At 32.7% G+C, this 22,194-nt stretch overlaps 2 protein-coding genes and 1 pseudogene across 2 annotated transcripts; 1 reads left to right on the top strand and 2 right to left on the bottom strand.

Annotated features, from left to right (window-relative positions):
* Positions 1-456: 456 nt before the first annotated feature.
* On the top strand, positions 457-11,418 carry LOC125852659 (ubiquitin receptor RAD23c-like). The gene is made up of 12 exons (XM_049532378.1): positions 457-716; positions 4,068-4,229; positions 5,007-5,060; positions 7,635-7,705; positions 8,505-8,606; positions 8,697-8,874; positions 10,019-10,171; positions 10,268-10,336; positions 10,444-10,491; positions 10,578-10,687; positions 10,770-10,851; positions 10,952-11,418. The coding sequence occupies exons 1-12, from the start codon at positions 651-653 to the stop codon at positions 11,066-11,068; spliced, it is 1,212 nt and encodes a 403-aa protein (XP_049388335.1). The 5' UTR covers positions 457-650; the 3' UTR covers positions 11,069-11,418.
* A 3,728-nt stretch (positions 11,419-15,146) lies between these two features.
* LOC125852666 (MLP-like protein 34) lies at positions 15,147-16,520 on the bottom strand (annotated as a pseudogene).
* Positions 16,521-18,894: 2,374 nt separating this feature from the next.
* On the bottom strand, positions 18,895-20,235 carry LOC125852662 (MLP-like protein 28). The gene is made up of 2 exons (XM_049532381.1): positions 20,052-20,235; positions 18,895-19,289 (listed from the first exon to the last, which is right to left on the bottom strand). Exons 1-2 carry the CDS (start codon positions 20,233-20,235, stop codon positions 19,033-19,035), a joined length of 441 nt encoding a protein of 146 aa, XP_049388338.1. The 3' UTR covers positions 18,895-19,032.
* Between the last annotated feature and the right edge of the window lie 1,959 nt (positions 20,236-22,194).

Here is a 22,194-nt window from a genome sequence, read left to right as displayed (position 1 = left end):
TTAAACCCTGAAATTGGAAGAAAAGAACAAATGTGTTGAAAAAGTATAACGAAAAATAAATATATAACTTATTTATAAGAATATAAAAGTAAATATAATCATTTTTTGTTTTATCAATATAATGCCTTGGAAATATTTCGATACGGTATAAACTATGATAAATTCATTTAGTAAAATTGTAAAGAGTTGGAGAAGTATTGTTAAACTTGTGAGAGAAGTATTAAAAACACGACAAATTATTAATTTCATACTCGAATAATTGATAGCTTTAAAAATATCCTATCGAGAGCTATATATATTACATGTGATAAATAAATATAACATAAATTGTACGTATCACAAAAATCTAGCTGGCTGATCCTTTCCTTCCTTCACTCTTCAACACCTACTCCCAACCTTTCTCCTTCACATTTCACCACACGCGCTATCCGAACTACCCAAATCCGCATCCCGTGTCTCACACGCACTTATCATACGCGTGTAACTCTGTCTCCTCAGTAATTAGATATACAAAAGGCCTTTACTCTTTTAACCCTTTACTTGCACCTTACGGTCCTTTCTACATTATTCTTCCTTCCCCATTGGGCTCCCCGTCGTCCTCCCCCTCTCGTCGGTCGGCGATCATACTTCCCGGTGACGGAAAAACAGATATGAAGATTTTTGTGAAAACTCTCAAAGGCTCTCACTTTGAAATCGAAGTCAAACCTGAAGATACGGTCCGTTCTTTTCAACTCTTTATTTGATTATATATGAGCTGATGATATCAGCGATGTTGTTTGAATTCAGTTTGTTTTTACCTTTTTGTTCGGAATTGAGGTTTGTTTTGATTTGTTGACGTGCTTTGTGATGCATAAATTTGACTGACTGTCAGTAATGACTGATTCAGTCGGTTGCTGCTCTAATTTGTTGATTAGATTCCGAGTTAGGCGATGTTGAGGTTTGAATTGAAGCAGTTTTGGTTTTGATTTGAGTTTTGAGGAGTTTCTGATTGTGTTTAATTGGGCATAATTAGTGGATTGTTATTTTAAGTGTTTTGAGATTGTGCTATAGTGTTGGTGTTGCTTGGTTATTTGTTTCTTCAAGGAGGCTATTTTGTTGTTGGAAGATGCATCTATGGAAGTTTAAATTACTTCCTCTGTTGATTTACTCTTGGAAACACTTCCTGTGTGAGCTTGGGCTGCTTGCCAAGGTATATCTAGTTTTAAGCCTGGATTAAACAAGAGCCTGCAATAGAATGAAGGTAGATGGTTAAATTAACAATTATTTGAATTCTAAATATTAGAAAGGACGGTTGTAGAGGGTCCATGTAGGGGCAGTTGGTTTTGGATTGGAGTGGTTGGATTGAGTTCATATACTTCGATGCAGTGTTTTAAACGGCGAAAGGCAACAAAACGCGACAAGGGTCTACCTCGCGACAAGGCGACCTTTTTGAAGTGTGGCGCCAATTAATACCAAAAAATTAAAATATTTAATTGCATATATAAATAATAAAAATCTCTATAGCAATAACATATTAGCAAATATTTTAATTCAAAAACTGAAAATAGAAAGTAGATACTGAAAGTCTAGAACTTGAATGAGAAAAAAACAGAACAAAGTCAAAACAATTAGGAAAAAACAGAGGTAGAAGTAACTCTAAAGTCCGAAGAAGAAGGAAAGAAATAGAGGAAGAAGAAATCTGAAGAAGAAAAGAAGAACTATGTATTGGTTGGACTTTGGAGTCGCCGGAAAAGTATGGTTGGTCGCTGGAGAAGTCTAGTCGAGTCAACTGGTTGGAGTTGCAGTCGTAGTCTGAGAGTGCAACTATACAAATTTGGAAAGAAAACCCTAAAGTTACCTTTAACTTTTAGAACCCTAAATTGGTTGCCTTTTTTAAGAAAATACAAAATGCGATACCTTTCTCGTCTTTGTCGCCATGGTGTTGCCTTTTGAAGATTGCCTCGCCACGAAACTAATAGGCGATGAAGGGTCGCCTCACCTCGCCTCTTGCCATTGGCGACAAGGCAATTACCTTTCACAACACTACTTCGATGAAACTTCTGAACATTGTTGAATAAAACGGATGGATACTTTACTTTAAAAAAGAAAATAATAGAATAGGTAGATATATAGAATATTCATATAGTTGACTCCAATTGGTTTGGAATTAAGTTGTTGAGCTGGTGTACTCTTGGAAACCAATGACTGACATGGGAGGGATGATTTCATCTGTGGGGAGAAAAGAAGTTTTATGGCTTTTGCTACTATGGTTGAAATTGCATGACATCCGGATGAAGTTGTGAAGTTTGGAACTGTTTTTTGCTTATAGGGTTGAAGTTGCATGAGATCCCTTTGTTTTGAAATTTGAACAATTTGGAAAACTAGCCTTCATTAGACTTTGATATGTGTACTTTTTGAAAATAGAGCATAGAGATACGGTCATCAAAAATAGAGCATATAGATAATGCATAAATGAAGTTACCACCATGAATAGATGTGGTTGGCTCACCTCTGCTGGAACTCAGTGAATGCCACAAACAAGATCAGACTGGACCCGCATCAGTGCTAGTAGGATCTGTTTAGTGGAGTAAATGGTGAGCCACAAGGACCAGTAAGAGCATTGACCTAATGTAAGACATCGATAAGCATAAACATCATCCACCTCATCCACACTAGGGCCTTGTGGTGAAACCGCTAGACCAACTCATGGGCCCTCGTAGGTAGGGCTACTAGACCAGAAAGTATAAGCCATCGTTGATAGTATGGATAGACGCTAGTCCAAACATAGGCCCTCATAGACTTTCTGCTAGACAATCAATCACGATATGCTACCAACATAGCAACATCTAGCACATAGGATTGCAAATCGTCATCATTTGATACATAACAGTTCTCCAACTCCCTATTTGTCTGAAACAACCTTGAGCTTCTCCGGTCTCAACCTGAACCATGCCAACAAATGATAAATAGTTACAAAAATGATAATACATTGTCAAACACTACTTGGAATGAAGCTTCACTATTTTTATCTAAAAAAAAACACAACTTGGAATGAGAATACTCAAAATGAGAGGTCGGGTTGGTACAGTTGTTCAGCTTCTCAGTGATATATTGATGAGTGTGGTTACCCCTTTTTTCCCAAAAAAAGAAAAGAAAAATGGATAAAAAAGAGTAGGTGCTGCAAAGAAACACAGTTGCTGGTTACAAATCAGAGTTCTGATAGTTGGCGTCAAACTGGAGCTGTCAGCCATAGTTGCTCTTGATGCCCAACCAATAATAAGGCGTTTGGATAGTATCTGTAGGCTCAACATAAAAGTGTTCTCAGTAATCAAGTGCGATTAGCAGGATACATTTCGATATATAGATTCAGCAAGTAGATGACAATTTACAAGTTTGTATGTAACTATGATACCCACCAATGAGGTACAGAATTAAATCAAAAGGTATGATAACAAAAGCAGAATGAGCAAATAAGCACAATTATTCAAGGCTGTGACATATCAGAGATTATACAATTGCCTGGCTTTGGCATATGATCCTCAATTATATTTGGTCTCACTCAAAAGCCGTTGGTAACTTAAGCAATGTACCTTTGTGTAGTGAGGTGTTACTATTTCAAGGGTGAACTCATGCGCTTCAGAGAAGTGTGTTCATCAAATGATGGCGGGCAAAGTGGTCTGAACCAATCGTCCATTCTTTGTAGCTCCACTTGTAGAAGTAGGATTAGATTGACATTGACAATGTTATATATTGGATGCAGTAGTTGGTTATTTTAATTCCAAGTTGATTTTATATCACTAAATTCATATACATGTGGTACTTTCTAATTTAATAAATTGTATGCTTCACTGCAAAGAAGCATGTGCTTCATATCTCGCTTTTGCTTCAAGACTCATGAACCTAGCCCCTTTTTTGCATTTTTCACTTTTACTAACCCTGATCGCTCTCTCTCGACCAAACTTTTGGACAAGGATGTTTAGCTGGATTGAACTTATCTTAGAGATTTTAGCTCTTGTAATCTTTTCACAATGACACTTCAGATCATGCAGTACATTAAATTCAAGGCTTGAATTTTCTGTATTTTTTAGGTTGCCGATGTGAAGAAGAACATAGAAACAGTTCAGGGTTCAGATGTTTATCCTGCTGCCCAGCAGATGCTTATCCACCAGGGGAAGGTACTTAAAGATGGGACAACACTCGAAGAAAATAAAGTTGCTGAAAGCAACTTTATAGTAATCATGCTAACAAAGGTAAATATGAATCATTTTCTTTTTTCTTCTAATTTTCAGTGCTATTGGTATAGTTATCTGCATGAACATAGACATCATGTACAGGGGTTTTCTTGGGAGATAGAGTGGGATAAAAAGAATCGATTCACACCAATTCTTCTATTTTTTTTTTATAGAAAAAATACTGACTCGTCATTAATCATTTGATGTAGTTTCTATATGCATGTATATATGTTTATTCTTACTTATTCTTTTTAAAGGTCTAATGTAAAGACCCCTCTACCAAACTCTTTTAACTCCATATGTTGGAATAGCTACCATCGAGTCTCTACACCTGTCCTTTATTTTTCTGAACCTTTTTTCTCAGAGAAGTATATTTGGTTGAGGATTGCCCCTTTTTGTTAATTCCATGTGTTAATGTTAATAACTAATACTAATGTATTTGGAGGATGAGCTACTGCACCTGTCAAATAGTGTGTTTTATAATCCATGATATGTTTAAGTTGTTTGTTTGTTGGACTTATAAAATGTATTGTGTATATAAGGGCAAATGGGTTCATAAAGGTCTTGAGTGATGGTCATTGCTGCACATACTAAAATTATAAAACAGTATATACCTACCCTGTTTTGGATGCATACCTGTAAACATGTCCACGTATCACGATTGTTAAATAAATGTCTCATGGTGTACCTATCAAAACTTAGCGAATAAATTTATGACATTCAGAGGATTACTATATCTGTTTTTATTTAAATTTGTTACTTTAGTTTGTTATCTTCTGTTGTATGGAATTTCAGAGTAAGAGCTCATCTGGAGGAGGTTCAGGAACGTCAACTGCAGCAACAGCTAAGGTTTGCAGTGTGATGACATTTTCGTTGTTCAATTGAATTAGTTGGTCTTGCATTTGTCCTGAGTTTTTATCCAAGGTTGGTAAAGATCAAATCTAACACTTCGGGATCATATTGATTGAGGTAGGACAAAATCTGGATTAGTTCCATACTATGAGGAGCTAAGTGTTTAATCCTAAAAAGACACTGCACACTAAAGCAAAACATCAAACATACCATGGTAGGAGAATGTCTCTGAGAAAACATATCAAAAGAAAATTTTAGGTTGTAGTCCTTGCTTCTTGGGACTTAATTTTCTTAGTTTTATTGTGAAAATTAGTTCTAGTAGTTGACAGATTTAGCTGTTGGAGAATCTCTTATCTGGATTCGTAGTGGTTCCTAGTGGGTTACTTGAATATTTAGACATGATGTTTGTAGCTGATCAGTCTCATCATTTTTGGGATGATGAGCCTGTTTTGTGAATATAAAGTTACCTTTCTCTCTCTCAAAAAAGTTCCTGATTGTTATAATTATTTAGGGTCATAAGTCATTATAAAGCTAGTGAATTTCGGTATGATGAACACTTGGTTCATATGTGATTAGGATCTTGCTTGTGTGTTTGGTGTGGAAGGAAATTCTTTTGGAAAATATTCTCCGGAAAGTAAGTTAAGATTTGAAAAATATATTTTTGGAAAAAGCAACAACATGAAATAAAGAGCTGAAATAGTTGTGGAAGGAAAATGATGTGTGTCCCCAGGTAAGGAAAGTTATTTTCCTTAACCTCTTAGTGGAATGTTTTCTTTGAAAAATATTATCCAAGCAATCAAACATCAGAAAGTAGTTTATTTTCCCTCCTACCTACAAAATCTGAAGTCTATATTATTTTCTAAAGGAGATGAATTACTTAAATAGAACTCCAAATTCCTATACGCTCAAAATATATACGACAAAAGTCTAAGTTAATTGAATTTACTCTTGTCTAATTGGTACGAAGATATCATTGTGTATAAAAAAAAAATTCCTGAAAAATATTTTCTATGTATTTGGTTGAGTGTAAAAGTTGGTTGCTTTTGTAGTAAAAAGTGAACTGTTACTAAAAGAGATAGTTCCCTTTGTTTGCGAAGTGGGAGTAGTTACTTAAAAAAGGCTACAGATCCGGAGCTAATTGGTGAATACAATTTTCTGTAGGCTAATTTTTATCTTTGAAGCTACATAAGAGGACGTTTCGGGTCATGTAAAATACTTCTCATGAAAAGTATTTTTGTATGGAAAAGTGGAAGATGCGGCATAAGGGAAGCGCTTAGCTATGCACTCCAATTAGCAAAGATAGACAATAGTATTTATTATAGTAGTCTAGACCTGTTTGTATGAATCATGAATCATGATTGAGATGGTTGTTGGAGGAAATGATTTTGGCCTTAAAAGGCATAAGTTGTTTTCTTCCATTTGGTGCAAATATTTTCCAAGGCCAACCAAATCTGTATCTGAAAATATTTTGTGAAGGAACAATGGGAACATTTTATGTCATACCAACTATACCCTTGGGTCGCCTCGATAAGAGGTTATGAAGGGATCAATAATGCAAGGGTTGTAATGCATTGATTAGTTATTCAAGGATTGTAATGCTGAGACTATATCTTGTGGAATCACATTGCTTGTGGAATGCTTAGTTTGACATATTACAAATTGGTATACACTGTATAATATGAGATATAGGGTTACTTTTTTAACAATATAAAAAATTGTCCATGAAGACTATTTTTGTCATTTTAGTGTTTTTGATCCATGCACTTCTAGTACTTGCCTTTTATTCCACATTCTATTAATCATAATAATTCCCCCGTTTCATTTGAAGTGTCTCAGATCGTCTAGGCACGAAGCCTCTACATTATCAAAATTAATAAGATTGATTAGGCACAACATTTTAAAGAAAAATAAGGGAGATTTTTGAGTCTTGTAAAGACCACAAGATTTGTGTTATGTACCAAAATGCCCTTTGAATCTTGTAGTTTCAAACAAGCGATGTAGAATGTTGGAATTAGAGGTATTCCAAATAGCGAAAGAAGTTTTCTTTGTTAAATTAGTTAAAAAGGAAAGTAAGATTCTTAAATTGAAGCGGAGGGAGTACATAGGTTTGGACGTAACTTATGTAGGTACATTTAAGAGGAAAACAAAACTAGTAACCAAATATTGTATAAAATAACGCTCGATTTTATGTAGGGATTAAATCCCTTCAAACCCCCGACCAAGTATCACCTTAGTAATTAGCATTATGCGAGTGAAAAGTAGTTTCTCCTTTATTTGCCATGGCCCATGGCTGAGCAATTCAATTATTGAGGTTTTATAAGTCAGAAATGAGTTCAATTTTATAAGTACAAAAGGATACTTTTGACTTAGATGAGCAAGATGAATCTAGCCCGTTTTGGGTAATGGTGAATGTCGACATCATTGTCGAAAATGTTTTCAAGAATAGTATAATCTGCTAGGAAGTGTGAAGGCCGCCGCCTTCTGCAGCATGTGCCCATGCGTTTACTATAATGCTGTTCCTGCTCTAACAAGTTCACTTCAATTAAAATGATATTTGATTTGGACTTGTAGACACCACAGTCAAGTACGGCAGCACCTAGTTCAACTCCTGCATCTACAGCTGCTCAAGTCCCAGTTGCATCGTGAGTTTTCCTTCTTCAATATCATACTTTCTCAAACATTTTTTTTCCACTTTTGCATTTTTATTTGGCCGTGCAATTTGGGGGTTTGTCCTATTATTCCGGTTTAACAGTAACGCCGTGATATATTATTTTGGTCCATTGAGATATGATTGCTTGTAGAATCACACTGAGTATGTTGTCGTTGAGCTTTAGACATTTAGGTGATGGTGACTGTATATATGTTTGAAGAATGCAGACTCAGAACAATGTTTGTGGTTAAACATGATGAGAAGTTCATATTCCCTCATAATTTTTTGAAATAATATTTGTGAAAATTACTCCTTCGATGATGTTTGACTGGGCATCAAGTTTAAGAAAGACTTGTGACACATTAAAATTATCGTTGGCACTTGTCTTAGATGTCTATGACATTTTTGTGGATATATGAGCATATCATTCTTGTAATGGGAAGTATAAAGTGAGAGATTCTAAATATAGGCAGGTATTTATATGCCTTAAAAATATAGGTAGGTGTTGTTCTTCTAGGAACAAACTAAATAGAGTGGGAGTGTCGTATAAAATGAATCTGAGGGAGTAATAAATAAATAATTAAAAATATGAAGGATTTCTGAGTTTAGGTTTAACATTTGGAAATAGCGTTTGGTTTAAATCAATTTTTTTGTGGCTACTGGATAGTACCTTGCATGTTAATCTACTCTCCCGTTGACCCTTTTTATATTATTTTATCTCTCCATTAACCTTTATGGGAATAGTGAAGGCATTTCATACTCCTCACTTGTGATTGCTAGCTATTTTTCAGGCCTGCAGCAGCTCCATCCCCAGCGCCAGCCTCTGCCCCTGCCCCTGCCCCAGCCCCAGCCCCAGCCCCTTCTCCTGCTCCTGCTCCTGCATCAACTGTTGTGTAAGTATATTCTTCAAGAAACACGTTCTCCTTGCCTATTCTGCTAAATTCTAAGAGACCCTTTACGTAAATGATCTATTTATACGCCAGGCCGGGATCTGATGTCTATGGCCAAGCTGCTTCAAGCTTGGTTGCTGGTAACAACCTTGATGGAGCAATTCAGCAGATTCTTGACATGGGTGGTGGAACGTGGGATAGGGAGACAGTTGTTCGAGCCTTACGGGCAGCTTTTAACAATCCTGAGAGGGCTGTTGAATACTTGTACTCTGTAAGTTTGTTAGTCCTTGTTCACGTACTAGTGTCTGTCAATTTTTTCTTTTCCTTTTTACTTATATGAAATTTATTGGTTATAATTTTATGACAGAATAATTCAAATCCCACAAATAGTAATAGCTACATTTTACTTATTTCTGTAAATGTTTCCATTTTCTATGCTACTTGTTTTTTGCAAAAATTATTATGTTACTTAATTCAAATAAATGTAGGATTCACACAATATATTTAATATTAAGACTTACGATATAGTTAATGGAAGAATGTAACTCTTAAATGTTGGTTCCCTTTTAGTTACCAAGTTTCAAAAAAAATGTTGGTTCCCTTTTTTTTAAGCATGCATCTTTTTTCTCTCCACGCCTTTTGACTAAATCCCCTTTTCTTCTCCCAACCAAAAGAATGTAAAGGCCTCTCTTCCCTTCCGAGCTCTGGCTCCTTCATCCTCTCTCATCCCCCAACCTCCCCTCTCTGGATCAGCAAGTTGCTGATGCTAAATCTTCTTTCCCTCTCCCATTATCTGATTTCTGAAAGTAATTTCTGTCGTACTGGTGATTCGTTGGATGCTGGTGCCATGATGGCTTTTACCAATTTGGGTGTGATGGTATTTTTGAACTTGGGCATTAAATATGGGAAAATGGACCACTGGTTGTCTGCTGATATGTCTTTCAACTGCATTCTTGCCTGTACCACTCGTGTGGAGTTAGAGCTTGTTTGGATTGGCTTAAAAGTTGGTCAAACCTGCTTTTAAAGTCAGTTTTAGCTTTTGGGGATGTTTGGCAGATCTAAAGATTAACTTAAAATAAGTTAAAAATGACTTAAAAAAAGTTAAAAAGTCAAAAGTAGGGCTCTCCCTACTACTTATTTTTTGAAAGGTACTTTTTTAAGCCAATCCAAACGGGGTCTTAATCTGACAACCAATTAGCTGGTGCATACTCTGTGAAAATGATGGTAGAGAAGTAGGTGTGTGTCTTGTAGTCATATAGAACCTTTTGTTTTCATTTGCTGTAGTTCCTATTTTGTGGCTAATTTTGTTGCATCAAAAGCATTAATGTATGGTGGAAGGCTTTAAGCTTTGCTCGAATACCTCGTCTTACGGGTTATATCTATTGCTGATCAAGTTTTTAAATTCTACTTAACAGGGTATTCCTGAGGCGGCAGAGGTCCCTCCTGTTGGCGGAAGTCCACCCAGCGTGCAGGCAGGTAATCAACCGGCTCAGCCTCAACTTGCAGCACAACCAGCACCTGTTCCTGCAGGCGGACCCAATGCAGATCCCTTGAATCTCTTTCCTCAGGTAGACTGTTTAATTCATGTTTTTATTCTCTTCTTTTGAGGGGGAAGGGTGGGGCAAATTATTTCGGGGCAAGCTTTTGACATGCTGTTCACGCAGGGGCTTCCCAGTGTGGGATCTAATACTGCTGGTGCGAACACCTTAGACTTTCTAAGGAACAGTCAGCAGGTATGTGTGTGACATTTCCTGACCTTCACTACCTGCATTTTCCTTCCTCTATTTCATTCTGGAAAGTTCATTTTAGTGAAGTTCATCTTAATTATTGTCATTCTCAGTTCCAAGCTTTACGGGCAATGGTTCAGGCCAATCCACAAATTTTGCAGGTTTCACTTCTCAGTTCCTCTCTAGTTTGGACCATTTGTAAAAAATATTGTGTAGGTTCTCTTTTCATTGTTTCCATTGTTGGCAGCCCATGCTTCAGGAGCTAGGCAAGCAGAATCCCCACCTAATGAGGCTTATACAGGAGCACCAGGCTGATTTTCTTCGCCTTATCAATGAGCCTGTTGAAGGAGGAGAAGGGTATGTTCACTCTTCTACATTCAATGACTTTGATACAAGGTTATGTTTAGTACTAATTCGTGTTTCCCTATTTTGATATCAGCAACAACGTATTGGGCCAGCTTGCAGCAGCAATGCCACAGACGATATCTGTAACACCCGAAGAGCGTGAAGCCATAGAACGTGTAAGTGATCGCTGACATGGTGGTGGTGTATTTTCGTATCTTTAAGCTGTCGTTCCTTTATTTTAGGACTGATTTGTATTGCTTTCCCCTCTCTTTGCAGCTCGAACAAATGGGCTTTGATCATGACCTTGTACTGGAGGTTTTCTTTGCCTGCAACAAAAATGAGGAGCTCGCTGCTAACTACCTCTTAGATCACATGCACGAGTTTGAAGAGTGAAATGGGGGTTGGGATGGCTCTTTTGTGTAGCTTCCCTTGCCACCCTCTCTTTGCCCCACCGCAAACATCAGTTCCATATATGGTGTGGGTTCTATAAGCTATTCGAGTGCTGGAGAGGGGTGAACTGGAAAAACGTAACTAGTTATCCTGTTTTTTTCTCTTCTCCCAGCATCGGCTTGGACCCCATTAGGATTGTCTTTATACATAGTTTGTCAATTCCTCCCCCCTCTACCCCCAACCCCCCAAAAAAGAAAATTCTTCCCTTCGTTGAAACTCGAATGTTTCACCCAGATATAACCTTTTCAATGTGGACAGTCCAAATCTATTGGTATTTGCATGCATTTCCATTTCAATTCTGGTTTTTGTTGCTTGATGATCACCATCTCCTGTGTGTGTTTTTCGATCTCTTCCGAAAATAACTAAGATATGGAAGAGACTGAAAATACAAATGACTGGAACTATAAGCAGTGAAATGAAGCTGCACTAGTTAATAGTTTAAACTCTGTTTTAGACTCTTGGGCATACCGAGAGAGAAAATTGTGATGTCATACTTAGGGGTCGTTTGGTATGCGATCTATAAGGAAAATTATCATGGTATATAAATTACTACAACATATATTCACCGTTTGGTTGTAACTTGAAACATGTATTAGAGGGTCACCTTTTCAAGAATTAAAAGACCTATGGTGTATATATGTATATAACATAGATCTTTTAATTGTTGAAATGGTGATCCTCTAAATCATTGTTCGTGTCAAGGATAAGACTTAATCCAATGAGGAGCTCTGAGGTGTCTTCAGTTTTCTTTTCGTAATCTATTATCTATGTAGCCCACCGAAGACAAGATGTCACTATAGTAAAAGAATTTTACATCTCAAACACATCTTCTTGGATTGATTTCTTGTGAGGATCGATGGCTTTAATAATTAGTTTCATAATACTTTTTTGTACAATAATTAAAATTTAAAAAACAAGAGATGTTATTCTTAATTCAACTGCTCAATTTCTCACGAAAGATTCAAACATTTACAAAATAACATATTTGTCTTATTTAATGTTTTTCCTTGTTTTCATTCTCATCTTCTCCAAAAACTATTGAATTGTTTACTTTTCGTGAATGGACAAATGGTGTTATCTTTAAGAATCTCAAAAGAATAGCTAACATTATGGAGAATATGAAAATTAGTAAAGAAAACTATAATTATGATTGGTATAATAAAAGTAATAAAGTAATCCATGGGAAAACATTTTTCTGTACAATATTTTTTAGTATTTGATTGGTGGAACGATATATCACCTAAAACATACACTATTAAAGATAAATAATAATATTAACAAATCATAGAATATTTTGATTTGGCAAACCTTCTAAGTAATAAATATTAGTAAATCACGATTCACGTCTCAATGATAGTTGGAGCAAATAAAAATAAAATTTAAAGTTAATTAAGATAATTTCAATTTGAAATTACTTCCCCCTCTAGTTAAAGTAGTTATTTTCCTTTCCTTGGAATGTATAATCATAACACATGAATGTGTCTTTTAATTTTGTTTTAGCTGACATTTATACTCTCCAACTTTGGATATGTATATGTAGACACTTAAACTTCTACTATAAAATTGAACAAATATACACACATGTTCGATGTGACATAATACACGTAGGACGTCATGTAGGACGTCACATAAGACAAACGTGTTAATTTGTTCAATTTTATACAAGTGCAAGTGTCTACTTGTACACACTCAAAGTTGGAGGGCATAGATGTCAACTAAAGCCAAGTTGAAGGGCACATTTATGTATTATATCGAATATATATGTTAGTCAAACACCATTAAATAACTTTTTTATGAAGATTATTTTTGGTGAAAAACAACTTTTTATGCTACCAAATACACATAAATATATATAACATATATTGACGCAAGTAAATCGTATTGATTGATTGAGAGAGAAAGAGAAAGAGAGAGTGTGGTATCCTCATTATTATTCAAGCTAACAATCAAATTAATCTTTACAATTTCACCTTCATGAATTTCAAATTGGTTGATAACACGACTTATAATGAGTATATGATGTATATTGATATGTAAGATATCAAAAATTGAGTGTCCTCTACACTTTACCTCCATTGAAGCAATCAACTTTCATCTCACATCCATATTTCTCTTCTTCTTAATTGAATTAACAATTATAAGTTGTGAAAAGAAAATGGTAAGAAAATGTTTAAAACTTGTAGTCTTTATATAGAAAACATTATCCACCACATATCTGCATCATATATTACTAACAATATTAAGTTATTTGTGTTTGATTAAATTTTAGCTTAGTAGATATAAATAAGTGGACACACTCAAATTTATTACACTTTTGAGACTTGGCTCACCTCAAATACCTAAATTCTCCATTTTCCTAACCTTGAAATTTTAACATGCTTCAATAATCAAGAGGATCAAATTTATTTGATTGACACGTGTTATGTTTTAAGTGGTCACTTAATTTTTTTTTAAAAAAAGATTTGTCTCACCTTCGATACCCATGATGTGTTAGGTATGAAAACATATATTTTCTTAGAAATTGTTTTTGTTTTGGAAATAAATAAGTTCTTTACTTATTTTTTTATATTCGGTATATACGTAAAAAAATATTATTCTTCAAGTATTTATATATAACCTAGACAAATAATATGAGAGATGGGAATGGAGGCTACGAGTGGTGGGGGTGAAGATGAGGCGTATTAGAGGGTAAAGAAGATACAATCAATATGAAATGTCACTTGTTAAATGTAGATAAGTCAAAATGTCCTTAAACTATGTTAAATTGAACAAAAATGTCTTCTGTTAATACCAATTCAAGGAGACGTTTTGAGGTGTCTTCTACTTTCTTTTCGTGCTCAATCATATTTTAGGCATATTATAAAAATAATTAATTAATTTGAGGAATATTAAATGACATTTTCATTTACTGCAGAAGTCTTTTAATGAAGGGTTAAACAATTCAATCAATATTTTCTAAAAACCTACATGTTTTTAATATAACATAGACTAGTTTAGTAAACGTGTTTTACACACATGCCATTATATTGGAAAATATTGAGTCATTATCATTAAATTAGAAGATATTGGGTCATTACATGTATAAATTAAATGCACAAGTGAAAAGATATTAATCAAATTGAACTTTAAAGTAAATTATATAAGAAGATTATGTATCCACCAAAAGAAATCTTCATAATGACAGAGAAAATATATATGATAACTTATGGCTTCTTACTAAAGATGCTGAAATATTTTGGGATTTATTACTTAAGATGTTGGATCTAATTTAGTTTCAATTGGATTAACATAATAAAATATGAAAGTGAAGACTTTGTATATTAGTAGTTACTTGTTGGCTTGTTGGTGTTTCCATGATTCCAACTTCCAAGGCCAAGAAAAGAGAATAATAGTTTGTTATTTTTAGACTTCTTGTAAATGACATATTTTTAAATAGAAATAATTCGATACGGCTTCATATTTTCTGATTTATTTTTGTAAAATTATGAATCGACCCTAATTATTTTAATATACTCCATCCGTCCCTATTTATATGTCACCATTTTAAATTTCACGTGCATAAAATTAAGTAAGTTTACTATTCTACCCTTTTTAATTTTAGTTTTTTTAGATCAAGTTTTCAACCAATGAATATGAATTAATTTATTTTGATTAAAGGACATGAGTTATTTTCTTAGTTTTTCAATGTATATTTATAATTTATGCATTGGTTTTATGAAATGACAAGTATTATGGATCAACTATTTATAGTAAGGATGACATATAAAAAAAAACCCGGAGGAAGTAACTAAATTTGTATAAAAACCTAATAATAGGTTTGACTTAGTCTGTTTTTAAAGATTCATTGAGATCCCTACTTGCCAACATACTGATTTATTCTCACAAAGCAAATCTTCGACAATGTAATAAATAATCAATTACTTGCCATGCTAAGAAATCTCAAATGGTATTGTTGACTAATACAAGTTCTCAAAACATAATTTGAAGCTTTAAAAATAAAAGAGAGCTTGAATTATTTTAACTAAGTACGTAATATCTTACACATATAATATATCCATAGATATGGATTAACATATAAAATATGTTATTCAAAGACATACAATAATGCTTATTTTACACGAATGGCTAAAACTTGCCAATTATTCATCATACAAACACAAACACACATAGATTATGTATGTGTAAAGACACACACACAACAAACTTTATATATATCCCTAATTTTTGAAAAGGTGACTCTCTATATCCTTATTTATGTCAATAAGAATACTCAAATGAGTCAGAGGCTCGGGGGTGTCTTCTGTTTTTTTTTCATACTCAATTGTCCATAGAGACCACTGAGGTTCAAAACATGTTATAATCGTAAAAGAACTATACATATCCAACACATCTCCTTCAATAATTTTCCAACGGCTTGATTTCTGCTGTGGATCGATGGCTTCAACAACTTGCTTCATAAACTTTTTCTGTCCAGCTGTAATCATTAAAATAATATAAGAGATGTTACACTTAGTTCAACTCCTTAATTCCTCAGGATAGACTTAAAGAATTACAAAATAATATCTTTATATTATTTGATTTTTCCCCTAGTTTTCCACTTCTATTTTCTCCAAAAATTCTTTAATGCTCATGAATATTGGATGGTCTATTTTTTGGGAATAAAGTTATATTTCAAAATCTCAAAAGAAGAGTTGACATTATGGAGAATATGAACATTAGAAAGAAAATTATAATTTTGATTTAATTATTTATGTTTGGTATAACAAAAGTAATATTTTGGAGAATTTTTTTTTCCCTACAAAAACAATTTTAGTATTTGATTGGTGAAATGATATATTACCTAAAACATACACTACTAAAGACTAATAATAATAATAACTTTATTTGACAAATCTTTAAAGTAACTAAATATTAGTAAATAATGTCTAAGTGTTAGTTGGAGCAAATAATTAATTTTAAAGTTAAGGTAATTTAAATTTTAAAAAAATTCTATCCCCAACAAGTGAAAGAAATTATTTTCTTTGGTTGAAGCAAAAGGCATTCTGTGGAATATATGTGGTAATCAAACATCATTAAATAATTTTTTTATGAATATCATTTTCATGAAAAATAACTTTTATACTACCAAATACACGTAAATATAGAAAATTGATGCCAGTAAATCATATTTGATTGATTGTGTGTGAGAGAACATAGAAAAATATATGTTACCATCATTATAATGTCAGCTTACAATCGAACCAATCTTTATGGTTTCACCTTCATGGATCTCAAATTGGTTGACAGCATGACAAATAGTTGATACATGATGCGTATTAGTGTGAATTATATCATGAATCGAGTGTCCTCCACACTTTGCCTCCATTGCAGCAGTTAACTTTTCTTTCAAACCCATATTTTCTTCTTCTCAAAATAGCAATTATAAGTTGTGAAAATAAAGTGGTGAAAAAATGTTTGAGAATTTGTAGTATTTATATAGATTTCAATTAGATGTGAGAAGCTAGCTAGTATAAAACATTACCACTATTTGTACAACATATTACCAACAGTGTTAATTTATTTGTGTTTAATTAGTTTTTACTTTAGTTATAAATTTCAAAATTTATCTTTTACAATGAAATTTTGCATACTCATGCAAATTAAAAAACGATGAAGATAGGGAAAATGTATATGTGGACACTCAATTTATTACACTTTTAGAATTTGGCTCACCTAAAATACCAAAAATTCTCCATTTTCCTTGCCTTGAAATTTTAACATGTGTCTATTGAATAATCAAGAGGATCATATTTATTTGATTGACTCGTGTTATCTTTTAAGTGGTCACTCAACTAATTAATTTTCTTAGGATTTGGCTCACCTAGGGGCTAGGGTACTCAAGATGTGTTAGATATGAAGACAAGTAATTAATAATTTGAGGAATAGTAAATGATATTTTTATCTATTACAAAGTCTTTAAATAAATGTTAAAAAGTTCAATAAAAAATATTTTAAAAAAATCTTCATCCTTTTAATAATATAATATAGACTAGTTTAGTAAACGTGTTTTACACATGAGTCATTATATTAGAAAATATAGGGTCATTATCATTAAATTAGAAGATATTGGGTCATTACATGTATAAATGCACAAGTAAAAAGATATTAATCAAATTGAGATTTAAGAATAGATTATATTAGAAGATTATATAAGTATTCATATAACAAAAGAAATCTAAAATATAAGAGAGGGAATGTATATGATATAACTTATGATTTCTTACTCTAACTCGTTGGATTATCTTGGGATTTATTACTTTAGATATTGGAATTAATGTTTCAATAGAAATATCATAATAGGTATGGAAGTAATTTTTTTTTTTTAAAAAAAGGTATGGAAGTGGAAACTCTAGATATTAATTACTTCTTCTGTCCAACAATAGTTGTCCACTATTAACTTGACACACCTCTTAAAAAACTATAAATAGAAGGATAAATTTACTATATCACCCTTAGCATGTGCCAAGTAATTGATTATTCAAAGGGTATGCATTTTTATATTATTCTGTACTGCAATTGTGATGAATACCTGAATTTAGTGAGTTAAAATATGCATTTTTATATAGTTTCAAAATGATGTACTAGAAGATATTCGAGACTTTGGCTTCTCAATTCAAACCATGCTAAGAAATCTCAACTGGTATTATTGATTTTAAGACAATCTCATGTTAATATATACAGTAATAACTCAATTCATATTCAAATATTATAAATATTATTTAAATTTCTTATTCTTTATAACTTTTGAGTAAATATTACTAAACTCACGTGAACTCATATAACAATGTGCTAAATTAAATCTTCATCGGTTGAACGTGAACTCATATGTTATGTGTGCTAAATTAAATCCGCATCGATTGGGCAATATAATAACTTGGGTACCTAAATGCTAGTAAATATTTATGCAACAAAAAAAACATATCCACATAATCAAACAATATAAATAAACATAACAACATGAAGTGCATTACCTATATACCAAAAAAGAAATAAAGTTTATTTCATAGAAAAAAACTTATAGAAATATTCCAACAATAATACTAGCTATAGTCTGCATGCATGCAGATAATTAATTAACTAAACAATTCTTTTTGTAAAAAAAAAAACCTAACTTCTTCTATAACATCTCAAAAACAATCTGATTATTACTAAAGAAGTTATAATTAACATAATTATCATTAATTTTAGCACCAAAAAGTCACAAGAACAATAATAATTACACCTAAAAAAGTTATTGGCATTGAACTTGTAGTTGAACCTATTGCTGTTGCTGCAGCTGCTGGTGATCAAAATCCATTTCACAATATTAAAAAATAAAATAAACAAACAGAACCCGCGACTTAATAAAAACAAAACTAGGTTGATCATAGCTGGAGAACGATCAGGGTTCAGGGTTCAGGGTTCAGGGTTCAGGATTTAAGACTCGAGACGGTAACAAAGAAGACTATTGAATTGTGTATGTTGGAGGAGTTGTGCATGTAAGTATTTTTTTTAAATTATATATAGGAAGAATATGGGCTATTTTATATTTGTACAGAGTGTAAAAAATATTTATAGAATTAGATTAGTTATAAGGTAATTTTAATTTTATTTATTTTTGGTAGTGTTGAATAAATGGTATATTGAGAGTGAATTTTTTATTTGCTAAAATATATATAGATGGAAGTATTATTGAGGAATTACCAAAAAAATAAAATAAAAATAGTACGTTAATTTTTATATGAGTTGTTATAAAATATATTATTCAAACACAATATTATTTATTTTACAAGACGGCTAAAACTTGCCAATATTGTCAATTATTCATCATATAAACACACATAGATATGTATGTGTGTAAACACACACACAAAAGATAGATAGAGCTTTTAATTCTTGACAAGGTGACCCTCTATATCCTTGTTTAAGTCGAGAATAATACCCAATTCAATGAGGGGTTCTGGAGTGTCTTCGGTTTTCTTTTCATACTCAATTGTCCATGTTACCCATTGAGGTTCACAAGCTACTGCAATAGTAAAAGAATTATACATCTCCAACACATCTCCTCCAATGATTTTCCAACGGATTGATTTCTTATGAGGATCGATGTCTTCAATAATTTGCTTTGTAAACTTGTTTTGTCCACCTATAATCATTATAATAAAAAAAATACGAGAGATGTGTTACTCTTAGTTCAATTGCTATAATCCTCATGAAAGACTTAAACATTTACAAAATAACATTTTTATCTTATTTAAATTTTTTCCTCCTTTTTCATTCTCATTTTCTTCAAAAATTATTTAATGCTCATGAATATTTGAATTTTCTACTTTCATGAATGGAGTTATCTTTAAAAATCTCGAAAAAGAAGTGCTAACATTGTGGAGGATATGAGAATTATTAGGGAAAATTATAATTTTGATTTTATTATTTATGTTTGATATAACAAGAGTAATATTCCACGGAAAAAGTCTTTTTCTGCAAAATATATCTTTTAGTATTTAATTGGTGGAATGATATATATTACCTAAAACATACACTATTAAAGACTAATAATAATATTAAGAAATAACAGAATATTTTAATTTGAAGAACCTTTTAAATAACTAAATATTAATAAATAATGTCTCTGTGTTAGTTGGAGCAGATAAAATAAAATTTTAAAACTAAGATATTACTTCCCACACAAGTGAAAGAAGTTCTTTTCCTTTCTTAAAGCAAAAGGCATTCCTTGGAATATAAATTGTAGTTGAACATCATTAAATAACTTTTTCATGAAAATTATTTTAATTTCGTGAAAAATAACTTTTATATTACCAAATACATCTAAATATAGAAAATTGATGCAAGTAAATCATATTGTGTGAGTGATAGAGAGGGAGAGAAAGAGTCGAAAAATGTGTGTTACCGTCATTATAATTCCAGCTAATAATTGAACCAATTTTTACGATTTCACCTTCATGAATCTCAAATCGATTGAAAGCACGACTTATAGTGGGTACATGATGCGCATTGGTGTGAAAAATATCATGAATCAAGTGTCCTCCACACTTTACTTCTATTGAAGCAATTAACTTACCTTTTAGGCCCATATTTCTTTTTTCTCAGAATGACAGTTATAAGTGGTGAAAAGAAAATGGTGAAAAAATATTGAGAACTAATAATCTTTTATAAGTGAACTCTCAATATATTAAACCTTTAGGATTTGGCTGATCACCTCAAGTACCTAATTTCTCCATTTTCCCAAATTTGAAATTTTAACATGTGCCTATTCAATAATCAAGAGGATCAGATTTATTAGATTGACATGTGCTATAATTAGTGGACACTCAATTAATTAATTTTCTTAGGATTTGGCTCACCTTCTGTACCTAAGCTGTGTTAGGTATGAAGAAAATATTTTCATAAAAGTTTTTTTAGAAAAATAAGTGGATCTCTTACTTATTTGTGTTTGGTAATAAACAAAAAATATTATCATAAAATATCTGTATATAATCTAGACAAATAACGTGGTGGAGATGAGGGCAACAAGTGGTGGGATAAAGATGAGGTATTGTTGTATTTAAGATGTTTTGATGATCCTCATAAATGTCGGGACCAGGTCCCTGACAGAGTTAGTATCGTCCAGGTTAAGAAAGGGGCACAATTGTAAAGCTGTCATGTCAGGCGGTTGGTGAAGCAAGTCAATGTACTTCACCAATAGGAGCGGACGAGGTTGTTTGTCCATTGGTCAACAATTCTTCTTAATTGATATACTCAAAGAAACAAACAATTTTATGATTCATTGATTCAAAGTGAGCGAGTGAGTCTTTCCAAGAAACCAAGCTTCAAAATACAGATACAACAAGGGACCTGATCAACTGAAGAAGTGTAATCAGCGTGTTGTTGTTTTGAATTCTCGTACTGTGCTAAACTTGTAGGATTCGTTTCACTCTTATAATAACCGTTTCAAACTCTTATGTGTAGTGAGTGTAAGAACATTGTTAGAATTAACTTTGTGTCTTACGGTTTGAAGTCTATATTAATTAGTGTTAGTTAATATAGTGGGCAATGAATGCATTGCTTTGGCTCAATAAGTAATAGGAGTATTACTTAGTGTGAGATTATGAGTTTAGTCTCATTGTTGTAAGTTGAAATTTGTATACATTTTTGCTTGTGATTAGTGAAAGCAATTGAAAACCCTGTGTGATAGGTCGTGGTTTTACTCCCTTGAGCAATGAGGTTTCCACGTAAAAACGCTTGTGCCTGTTTTACTTTGAGTTATTTATTTTTGACACTTTTATTCTGTCTGGGGACCTGGTCCTGTGATCACTGGTGGACTCATACCTTCCAACAGGTGTGCTAGAGGGTGGAGAAGAAACAATCAATGTGAAATGTCACTTGCAGACTTTAATTTATTTTCTATACTTTCATTAGAAAAGCCATTTTATTTATTTTTAACGAACTTACTTTCTTAGTGATAATTTTTTTCAATTTTTTCCCTCCATATCAAACACACCAGTATCTCAATTGTTGCAGACTTTATTTTCTCTAAGAAATTCCAAATGATGCATTGTTGACTAATACAAGGTATCAAACTTAATGAAGCTTTTAAATAATAAAAGTGGGCTTTGATTATTCTAACAAAGTGCAATATCTTACATATACTACTGACCATTGAAAATATATCCATAGAAAGAGATTGACATATACAATATATTTCAAACACAATATTAATTATTTCACACGATAGCTAAAACTTATTAATATTGCCAGTTATTCATCATACACACACATATATATTAATTCTTGAGAAGGTGACCCTCTATATCCTTGTTCAAGTTAAGTATAAGACCCAATTCATTGAGGGGTTCTGGGGTGTCTTCAGTTTTCTTTTCGTACTCAATTGTCCATGTAATCCACTGAGGTTCACAAGATGTTAAAATAGTAAAAGAACTATACATCTCCAACACATCTCCTTCAATGAATTTCCAACGGATTAATTTCTTGTGAGGATCGATGACTTCAATAATTTGTTTGGAATTTTTTTTTTGTCCGCCTATAATCATTAT

This window comes from Solanum stenotomum, unplaced genomic scaffold, assembly GCF_019186545.1.
Source record: "Solanum stenotomum isolate F172 unplaced genomic scaffold, ASM1918654v1 scaffold38100, whole genome shotgun sequence".
Lineage (NCBI taxonomy): Eukaryota > Viridiplantae > Streptophyta > Magnoliopsida > Solanales > Solanaceae > Solanum > Solanum stenotomum.
Note: the sequence above shows the minus strand (reverse complement) of the source record. Positions and strands in the feature narration are given on the sequence as shown.

Coding starts and splice junctions, on each gene's coding strand:
- LOC125852659 (XM_049532378.1), top strand. CDS start 651: ATGAAGATTTTTGTGAAAACTCTCAAAGGCTCTCACTTTGAAATCGAA. Junction 4,230..5,006: donor TAGTAATCATGCTAACAAAG/GTAAATATGAAT, acceptor ATGGAATTTCAG/AGTAAGAGCTCATCTGGAGG. Junction 8,607..8,696: donor GCTCCTGCATCAACTGTTGT/GTAAGTATATTC, acceptor TTTATACGCCAG/GCCGGGATCTGATGTCTATG.
- LOC125852662 (XM_049532381.1), bottom strand. CDS start 20,235: ATGGGCCTAAAAGGTAAGTTAATTGCTTCAATAGAAGTAAAGTGTGGA. Junction 19,290..20,051: donor TAGCTGGAATTATAATGACG/GTAACACACATT, acceptor TAATGATTATAG/GTGGACAAAACAAGTTTACA.